General features: G+C 39.7%; 1 protein-coding gene across 1 annotated transcript in view; it reads right to left on the bottom strand.

The window, feature by feature from the left end:
* arl15a (ADP-ribosylation factor-like 15a) overlaps positions 1-9,027 on the bottom strand; it is a gene marked incomplete at its 3' end in the record, with an annotated part of 33,020 nt that extends 23,993 nt beyond the window's left edge. Inside the window, exon 1 of the mRNA XM_010783185.1 lies at positions 8,847-9,027. Coding sequence (XP_010781487.1) covers positions 8,847-8,900 — 54 coding nt within the window. The remainder of the gene's footprint in view (positions 1-8,846) is intronic.
* Positions 9,028-11,316: the final 2,289 nt, after the last annotated feature.

The following is an 11,316-nucleotide window of genomic DNA, read 5'->3' as shown; positions in this document are numbered from 1 at the left end:
CTTAACAAGCAGCAGTGGTCCACTGAAGAAACCAGCTACCTACTGGGAATCTGGTCTTCCGAAGAGGCACAGAGGAAGCTGGAGCACAATCGGCCATTGTTGTTGTTGTCGGTGTCAGCTGTGAGGGGTTTCCGCGCGGTTTGGCTTTATGAAGCAGGCACGCAAACAGTTACGTCATGACGCAAACAGTTACGTCATGACGCAAACGATGACGCAATGACGCAGCACCAGTCGGACTTTGGGCTGTGTGAAAGGAGACGGAGCTAAACCGAAGAACCGGTTCTGAAACTGAAAAGCTCTAGCACGAAGCTTGAACCGGAGTTGCGTTGGTGTGAATGAGGTAACAGTCCCCTCTTAGGGCAGACCTTGTGATTCTGCTGTTTGAATTTTTCTGCTGTATTAAAGTGCAGAGTGGTGATGGTGCCTTGCCGTTTATAATATTAAAAATGAGACATGCATCAGTGTGTTTTAAAAGATTTTCCCAGCTGAGCAGGTTATGTTTGTCCAGGATTTTGCAATGGTGGTATAGCTTAGGTTTTCTGTCCAAAACTTTGAGAGCTTGTTTGTGAAGTGATAGGATAGGCCTTAATGTTGTGCTATTCACCACCTAGGTGGGGAATGAACATGGCATTCATATAGAGTTTTGCCACAGGTGTTGTCAAACGGTTCCTTATATATCTAAAGTTAGCTAGATTATATTTAGTTATTTGCATTACCTTTCTCACTTGTTTTTTTAAGGATAGAGTAGTGTCAAGGATAATGCCTAGATATTTAAAATGTGTAAATGTTTGAATGACCTCCCNATGTACAGCACTTTGGCCTGACCAAAAATCGCTTTTAAATGTGCTTTATAAATAAACTTTGATTTGATTTGATTTGATATATATCTAAAGTTTGCTAGATTGTATTTAGTTATTTGCATTACATTTCTCACTTGTTTTTTTAAGGATAGAGTAGTGTCAAGGATAATGCCTAGATATTTAAAATGTGTAACTGTTTGAATGACCTCCCCAGACACATAGAGATTGGGTTCACAGTGTGATACAGTGTTGGTCTTGCTAAAAAACATACAGACTGTCTTCTTAACGTTTAGATATAGCTGGGAGTCAGTAAGCCATTGATTTACATGAACCATTGCATCACTTAGTTTGGCAGCAGCTTGGGCCTTGGTTTTTGCATGGACATAAATGGCAGTGTCATCAGCATACATTTGCACCTCACATCCAGTGCACACTGATGGCAAGTCATTTATATAGAAGGCTGAATAGAATTGGGCCCAGGATAGATCCCTGGGGTACACCCAGTTCCTTCCTCAGGGGTAGTGATGTCTTGCCACTTACCCTTACACACTGAACTCTACCTGACAGATAGGAGCTCATCCAGTCTATTGCACTGGGTGAGAAATTAAAATAAGACATTTTGTGAATGAGTACGTACTTGATGATTGACTGTATCAAAAGCTTTCTTAAGATCTAAGAAGATTGCTCCAACAATGCCTCCTTTGTCCATTTTTGATTTGATATTTTCCACAAGGAAACAATTTGCGGTCTCAGTGGAATGATTGGCTCGGAAGCCGAATTGCATGGGGTGTAGTGTGAAAGGACTACTGTTAAGATGTCCAGTCAATTGCTCAGCTACACATTTCTCAGAGATCTTAGACATGACAGGGAAAACACTAATGGACCTCTATAGTAGTTTGCATCAGTTGTGTTCCCCGGATTTGTGGACTGGCACAACAATGGCTGACTTCCAGTCCAGAAATGTTCCCTCCCTAAAAGAGGTGCTCATTATTTGAGTAATTGTCCCTGTGAGAGTGTAGCATGTTTCTTTAGAAACAGAGAATCCAGTCCAAAAGTGTCTTTTTATTTGGAATTTTTTTAAGAAGAAATGATAGAATGAACTTTGGATTCAGAAGTCTCTGTCAGGGAGAAGACTGGCTGTGTACTATCAATAGGTGATGACGAGTATATATGACCAATCTAGGGACTGTTTATAGTCAGCCTCACAGAATTAACAAAATAGTTATTAAAAATAGCCGCTATTTCCGCTGGTCCCTTACATAAGGTTCCATTGTTATTGATCTCCAGCTGCTTGGTTATGGTATGCCCTTTCCCTGTTCCCCTGTAGACATTCCCAGATTTGTTTATGATTTCCCTTAGATTTATGAATGAGATTAACAAAGAAGTTGGATTTAGCTGCCCTGATTTCCTTTGTTTATGTTTTGTGAACTCATTAAACAAAAATATAAACAGTGAAAAACAAGTATCTTGTAGAATGCCTGAGCTACCAAAGTCGCAGCTCAGTAATACAGGGATGCATTTTAGACACAACCATTTTACAATTAAGGCTGCAACTATCCATTTTCTTAATTTCACATTATCACCATCAATATCATCTTGTTAATGGTGAAATCAACAAATCAAGGTGACTGAAGTGCAACGTCATATTATTGATTATGAATACAGGAAGTAAATCAATCATAACATAAGAGTATTCATTGTTTCACAACATTTGAAAAAAAAGTGGAATTCAATAGAACAGTTTATGAAAAAGATCTGTAAAACAGCTGCTGCTTTAATAAATGTAGGTGCAGTGTGTATTTAGAAAGAATTGAATTGACTTTGTTAAGTGACTGACTATGACAGGCAGGCTAAAGTACTGATGGTAAAAAGAGAGTCCCTCTTGTGGAGTTTTCTGCCCACTCATGTATTCCAATGTCTTGTGGATAAGCATTACAATATGTGCTTTAGGCCCCGAGCAGAGCTCAGTGTGAAGAGGGTCCTTGTTATGTCATGGGGACAAAGACTATTGTTACACAGAAGACGCTTTAAGGCGTCCCACAACACAAGCCTCCAGCCAGAGGTTTCAGATCCAAGGGCATTGTAAGAGAGGCCTCGAAAAATATAGGCCAACAGAGGAGATGTATGCGATTTATAAACGGATAAACTAATGTGTGCCATAAAGTGTCAAACAAATAGAAGTGTTGCATTAAAACTGGATTTTTTTTGTTAAAACAAAACGTCTCCCACATACCACATCCCACTGCACGATTTGGGGAAATAATCTAATTGTGATTTTTCTGACATATTGCGATTTGATTGCGATATTTGTTTTTAAGCGACCCAACAGAAGTTTATTGTAAAATGCGTCCATATCTCTGGCTGGGAAGGTCGTATCAACGTGCTCCCGTCTCTAGCACCCCAGCAGCCGAGTGAAAGAACTAAACTTACATGAAACTTCCGTTGGGTTGCTTTAAAGTCAAGCTTCAGTTTAAGATTCACCCTGTAATAGAAACATGTGATGGAGCATTACTAACCTGACTCAGATGGTTTGTTTCACCAAACCATCTAGGAAAGCTCCATTGGAAGCTATTTGGAAAAGTATTTCAAAAATACTTGGCAGGTGATTGGATCAATCTGTCTATCACCTTCTATCATGGGCCACTTCTGATTGGTTAACAATGGCTGGTACATGCGGAGCACAGCACTTCTGATTGGTGTGGATGACTGAGACACAAAAAAAAAATAAAAAAATTCCCAGGCTTTGCGATATGATAATTGCATAATTTCAAATCTATTTCAAATCGATTAATCCTTCAGCCCTAACACATACCCATTATTATTGTGCAGTGTTTGACAGTAAGCCCTCGGTGGTACAATATTACACTCAAACAACTGTGATAAAAATTCCAGTGCATATAGTTTTAGCATGTCAACTGAAACAGTGCATTTCGATTCTGGATTTTCCAATGAGGGAGGAAGAAAACATATTTTTATATTCAAGAAATGCAATGTTGTGGAAAAACCATACCAGACACACATAATTACTCTAAGTATTGTTATTTGAGGGTAAATTTCTAAAGGGGATTGTTAAGCTAAAGGAAGTGGATCTGCCTCTGAAAGTAACATAAGCTGGTATTCTTCCTGTATTTCTTTCAGTCTGGTAAACGTTCATTGTCTCACTTGCATGAAAGCAGAAATTATTTCTAGAAATTCCACATGTGCTGTCGATGCCGAAAGGGTCGTGTCTTTTCAAATCATCTGCCACCTGCTCCTATCGCTGCGATTTTACACAAATGTAGGAAAAAAGTTAATTTGTACTGTCAAATTCAAAATAAATACAAATTCAAAAAGAATTTGGAGTTACAGTATAGCTAGTTCATATTTAGGATCAAGTTTTGCTAAATTAGATTTTTAGCAGCCACTGAGTCTGGGGGAAAATAAGTCAGACTTTTAAACCACATTCTTAAGATACAAGCTAATATATGTTGTGTTGTGATTAACAAGATTTATTTGTAACTCTTGAACTTTACAAGCTGCACTGAAGATGCTCCTTCATTTAATTGTTTTGAAATAGATTTTAGGATGCCTATTTGAACACACCCTAATTGTCTCCATGTTTCTGCCCTGCTTCCATGCCTAGCCGGCCTTATAAAGTGGGCTGCTCCTCAAGACAGAGCTGCTGCTTCACTGAATAAAACTACGCCTCCAATCTCTGAAATCAACTTCTTGACTCGCCAGCCGTGGGGACCGTTAGATGTGAAAAACAAGATAAACCAGCCAAGCAAAGTACATTTCCTCTTTGTGTCACACATACATTACTTTCCATACATCTTCCTGACAAAATGTGTAACATCAAAAAAGAAGAGGTTTATTTTTGTATGTATCTTTTCAACAGTGTTCGCACATCAAGCCATTCATTAAGTCCACAAAATGTACCTCCACTGCTGGGCATGACCAATGCATAATACGTGAAATAGAAAGGATGTGGTCATGAATAAATGTGTTCCAGTTTCCTGGTATACAAACAGTACACAAAGGTCAAATGTGGCACCGCCCTGCTCTGACAGCCAATACATCTCCAACAGGAAGTTATTCTTTGTTGGTTCCTAAACAACTGGAGCCAAATTCCCTCCCAAAATGTCCTTGAGGCAATAAAACAGCCCGGTGGGGACTGGCAGCGGGGGTTTAGGAAACAGTACTCGGTAGTGGGTGGGTAAGCCTTGCTGGTCTCTGAATCATCATCCCACCAGGCCCTGTGGTTATTTTGAGTGGTGGGATATTTGTGGCCGGGGATGGAGCACTGGCTGCTCCCATCCTGCCTTTCAAAAAGGGCGGAAGCAGGTTGGACATGTGTGCTTCTCACACGCTGTGAAAAGAGGGGTTTATTTACTGCAGGTACTTTTCATACTGTAATAGGTATCACAAAAACAATAACTCTTTTTGATTAATAAGTACCATGGGATTGACATTTTTTTACCCATTTCCATTATTACATACAATTCTGTGTTGTACTGAGTAAACAACAAATATGGTTGATCAGTTCTAACAAGACATAATCCCTAGAGTTCTGGGTTCAGGTTATGTTATGATCCGGTAGATAAAGTCTTAACAAGATGAATGGATTACACCCAACGACCGCGGCATCTCGAGATAAGGGAGCTAAAAATATGTCTTTGTGGAAACAGGATGACTTTTTTTATCCAACAACAATAACAACCTAGTTTCAAAGTTAGGTGCAAGGACTTCCTCAAACCTGGGTTGTCTTCCTAAAGGGGAGCTAAGAAGGTTTCTTTTTAAAATAACCATTAAAAAACATCTATTTGAAATGAGGAAGTTAGTGCACAAAACCGATATCTGTTTTATAAAAAGTGTGTTACAATTGAAATAGAAAGTAAAGAAGAGTTGAACAGTTCACACCAGAGATGTAATGTGACAGCTCGAAGAGCATGATGGTTGATAATGTGTGTTTTTTGAACTTTGAAGCCATTTGGCAAATCTAGCAGTTATCTATTCAATTCCAAGCCGGCCTAGCAGCAGGAGTTAAGGAGCTTTCTGTTACTAAGTTGCTATCTGGATTGAAAGGTTTGAACTCTGAACAAAGAAGAAAACCACAAGACAGGATCCAGGTGATCAAGTGTGATTTTAAGACAAATGTGCAAAAAATAACTATTACATGAAACATTAATTTAATAATTCATCCAAAAACACTTGTTTCCACACAATGTGGCCTGGGGGTCGGAGCCACAACATCAGTTCAACAAGTCCTGCAGCAGCATTCATCTTGTTTGAGGTTAGGTCGTGTGCAACTCCGTTTCTTTCCAAATTAAGCATGAAACCGCTTGGTTTAATGTGGCCTGGAGCAGCCGTTTTCCACACCATTAAAAACAAAATGAGGTGGCCAAGAAGCGCCTAATACGACCACTTAGACCCTTAATGGTGGAGGCAGCGTGCAAAGACAGGCTCCAAAGAGCAGGAGCTATGGCACCACAGCACGTGTTCATATCTTATACTAATGCCTCATGGCACCTGCTCGGAACTTCATCAATTACTAACTGCAGTCTTGCGATGTCAGGGGGAAAAAAAGAAAAAAAAAGAAAATCACCAGACCTGATTGATTTATACTGTATTTTGTGATAGACATTTTTGAAAAGATCAGAGATTATAGAAGGTAGACTTAAATACGACATGAAACCAACAAAGCCAGCACTTTCCCCCCAACTGTTGCCTATTGCATGTTGTGACTTGTGACTGAGGTTGTAAATGTCTGGCAGGTATAGAAACGTTTAGCCTTAAAGGTAGGGTTACGGTGTTGGATGGGATAAGCACCGACTACACTTTACAGCAAGGCCTGCAGTTTGCACTGACGATGCTTATGTGTCCTCTGTTTGATAGGCATTACTGACACTATGGTTACAGACTGATTAAAAGTATCAGGCTCTATAGTATTGGCAAAAGTTGAACATGCAGTCTCTTCTGTGAGAGCGGGAACAGTGATCAAAACAGAGCGATTAACTCGAGTCATAACAAGTGTAGAGTGTTATTCAGAGACAGTTCAGAGACAATAGTTTGACCTGCAGAGCAAACTGTTAATGTGCCGTGAAATGATGGAGTAAGTTATAAGTGAGTATACAGAACAAGAAGAGCTTTTCTTAAAAACTTTGCATTAACGGCAAAGTCATGATTTCATATTTAATTACTACATTTGTTGGACTCCGGGGCTTGTTTCTTTATTGTAACACTGTTATAAATGTGTAAGGCAGACAGGCAAACAGTGCTGGGAATGGATCAAACCATTCCTCTCCCACAGACTCAGACATGTTGGGGTTTTATTTTGCACATCACTCTCCAGGATATTGTGGTGACTCAGCAGGGATTTGGATCTTAACGCCTGCGAGCCAATCCAAATAATCAGTCCTTTGAACCTCTCCATGGTAGCCTTTTTATTATATCGATCCCCATTTTAAGCACTCTATTATCACACAATATAACTTAGTGAGGGGCTGAAAACTAACAAAAAATGTCTAAGTGGGATTTGACTTTCCGTTCACAGGCATGGAACGCACTCACTTCAAAGATTGTGTTAAAATATGTTATTTCGCATTTTTCACAATTTTACATTCTCGATGCTGTACCCCGATGTCTTGTTCCTGCTTGTTGAGCTAATGTAGACCTTTGTAACTTACGCTACAAAAGAATACAAGTTGAAATGATTATAAATGATGAATGCTACCTGCCTATTTGATATACTATTGTAAAGTACATTGTCACACAGCAGCATGGCTCTAGCAACGTCTGTCAGTATTGTATGAACATTCATCTTCCCCAGAGGATGAAGCCTTCTGACTCCTGAGCCAGCAGGAAATGAAAGCCTAGACAAAACCCTCACTTGACTTTCATTCAGCTAGAATTCAATGCAAGCATTTCCAGTGGATATGAAGGGTAACAATCCTAGAAGTAAACAGGTCCACTATAGTAGTTTGCCAAACTGCCACTGAAAACAGCTATTATCAGCAATAGTCAGCATTATTACCAGCTTTCAAAGTCTTCAAAAGCTTGAGAAATGTCTTTCCACACACACATAAAAAGTGTCGAATACATCTGCCTACATGTAGAACAAGAAGGCCACAAAAGACGGATATAATAATATAGATTATATAAACAGGTTTCTCTGTTGATGTTCATTGAGAAAGCTTCACCAGCTGGTCAGGGAATAACAGAGGACCTGACAATACGCAACATGAGTCACCCGCTGCAGTTAATATACAACTATTTAAAATAAACACGGTTCAAATAAATAATAATAAAGTCAACAACTTGGCTTAGAGTTTTTTCTTCTTACTAAAATAATGACAATTCAGTAAAATACACACTTCAATGTTGAGTTTACATTAAAGTTCATTATCACAAAACTACAGTGTTATCGTCACCCTTTTCGGATGTGCAATTAAGTAGGTGATTTGTTTACACATCATTTAGAATCAGTTATATTTTTGTATATATTTGACACTGCTTAATTTTCTATTGTATAATAATTCTCATGTTACATTTTTGTTTTACACATTCAATCATCAATCTAATCAAATCAATGGTTTTTCATGGCAATAACAAAAAAACATAACTTCAACAATATGTCCACCACTGCCTCTGTGGCACCAGGACCCATTCATGCCTGCACCGTACTTAAGGCAGCCTGAACTACAACCATGGACAAAGCCAGTCGCTAGTAACCGCAGGACACAAAAGGGACCGTAATTTATCTTTGAATAAAAGACAATTCTCTAAGAATAAAACGCTTGTTCTCCTTAGGTTTTATTTTACGTTGGACAGTACCGACATCCACCTGTTCCACCTTAATGTTACGTGAACACCCATTCGAATGAAATGGAGCGCACTCCTCATTCAGTGACCAAGCAAAAGTGACTGCTTGGTCAATAGCTGTTTTAAAACACAACAAGGGAATATTAAACCCATCTGAAACTAGCAGTATTCAATCCAGCACACAAAGACACACACACACACACACACCCGAGCCATTCTGTAGCAAACATGGATGCATTTTCTTACCGTGTAAAGCCCAATCCTGCACAAGGCAAGAGAGAGCTGCATGTGCTCCGACATTGTGCCCAGCAACAAGCGTAACCCCCGGCAACAAACAAGCCGAGCCTCTGGAGTAAATGAATGGACGGAGGAGGATCAGGAGTAGCTGAGCATACCATTTTCAGGTCAACAACATGAGTCCAGCCCTTCAATGTCTCACTTTTTAATCTGGGCTTTACAGAGGGGTTTTGTAAGCGTTTGGATGAGCATAATTGAAGGTTGTGTTGTCTTTACTCCCCAGATTCATTCACAGAAAGATAAAACACTGTTGCCACCAGGCTCAGCTGACAGACACAGGCTTGAGATTAGTTTGTGGGGATCTTTCTCGCCACAGAGATTAAGGGCTCAGTGACAACTACGGATCCAGAATGACTACAAATTGGATTAGTCACCATTACCCACCCACACACTTTGCCCATACTGTACGCAGAGCTTCATGAAGAATAAAACACACTGCTTTCCTTGCATGGAGGAGGATGAAGGGATAGACCACTGGCGCTTACAGCGGTCGCGGGGATTTCATTAACTGTTGTGGGACGCTTTGTCAGAAGTCAGTGTGTTCAGAGAGAACTGTGAGTCATGTTCAAAAAGCTTGCTCTGGTCAGCTCGGCTGTCTAGTAATGGTTGCTGCAACCACCTGCTAGCATAGCGCAGTTATGATATACTCAACTGTAATGCAATACGGTAAGGTGACATTTAAATTGATGTTTCTGTATTCCCAAAAACATTCTGAGCAACTTTAAGGCTAATTAGCTTAGTGACAGTATCATGTACACTTCCTGGGTTAAAATCCAGCTTTTGTCATAAATCTCTTTCTCTCTGCTTGTCCAATCTCATCCAAAGAAGGGCATGTCATAGAAGGTACAGGTTGTAATAGATATCTTGTTTCGTAATGCAACACCATAACTAGACAGCATATAATAGCCTAGTTTTACAGTCGTTTATTCAGTGTGACTGTAGGTCAACCACAGTTTATGGATCCTATGAAACGCTCAATGATAAAGATATGAGTACCAGACAACATTATGGTTTTATGGACCATCCCACACCTCTAATAATATGAATGCGGAATAATAAACCAATGACAACAAAGCCCTTCACCTATCCATGTCCTTGATTTTCTAGTGAGCGAAAGCAATGTGAGTGGTTATCGCCCGAGATAAAGAAAAGGAAATATGATAACAGTTCATGAATGCCTCTTTAGAGCAATGACCCATCATCTTATGTGAATGCCAATATGAAATTAACCTAAAGTGCCTGAGCTTTATCATGATCAAAAGATTGTGAAACAACCATAAGTATCCCCTTATCAGCAAGACTGATGTTGCCCAGGCCCTATCTGCTGACTCATGAGCACTCTTCACAGACGATGGGAATCACTGCATTCAGAAACCAGCAGACACAGAAACATGGCTGACACGCTGCCAGCAGGTTGAAATCCGGGACGGGAGTTCCAGAATGTTGTTGGGCTCACAAAGGTATTTCACATTATAGCTGGAGGCTGTGCACTTTAAATAAAATAAAAAGGAACTGTAGCCAACACCAAACTAAAAGGTAAACCATTCACATCCATTCAAACTGAAACCTGAGTAAACCAGCTCTCACTGATGGAGTGAGTCAATTATTAACATCTATCTACATACTGTATAAAAGCCAGACATTTTGTGTGTATATATATGTGTGCAACTGTTGTTGCTCTAATCTGCATGCAATAGGTCATTTTTGACAACTTGTCTTCTCCACCAGTCAGGTGTAGAACGTGGTCAGATGGGGGACAAACTAGGTGGAAAAGTTATCCCATAGGCTAACAAACAGTATTCATACGCTGCCAAAATCTCTTCCGGCTCTCATTCCTCTGTGTTATCCCAGCGAGATGCCAGGCTGCTATGCCCTGCTGTGTGCCTTGCTCTGAAATACAGTATAACTGCTCTGAAATACAGTTGGCCCGCCAAGAACACATGCTAACACAATTTATTTTCATGAAGGTGTGATCTTAGTGCTGAGTGCAAACCGAATACCACAAAGCTGCCCGGGGTTCATTCAGTTCAGAGACCTTGTTGATGTCATGCCCCCTAACTCTCTCTCTTTTTCTCAGGAATGGTTGACTCCTTAACTGCCCATTAAAGACAAGAAATAAAGAATTATCGTGTTTTATTTTTAAATACTGCAGATTCCATGATGTTTCCTTGAGCTAGTGGCAGCAAGTGTTTAACACACTCAATAAATAATCATAAGAGGAATCTCACATTTCAGATGATGGTTCTCCAATGAAAGTAATTCTTTTTAGGGTAGTTAGTTATTTATGAACGGGCCATCTTCTGCTACATGCCAATTTATACTGAATTAAAAAACACATGAAGAATGCAAACTCTGTAACTTGATGTAATTATCTAAATGATGTTCCAATGTTGGTATTCTGTGTATGAGATAAATAGTT

This window comes from Notothenia coriiceps, unplaced genomic scaffold (genome assembly GCF_000735185.1).
Source record: "Notothenia coriiceps isolate Sejong01 unplaced genomic scaffold, NC01 NC01_scaffold00024824, whole genome shotgun sequence".
Taxonomy (NCBI): Eukaryota; Metazoa; Chordata; class Actinopteri; order Perciformes; family Nototheniidae; genus Notothenia; species Notothenia coriiceps.
The sequence above is the reverse complement of the archived record's forward strand: the minus strand, read 5'-3'. Positions and strand labels throughout refer to the sequence as shown.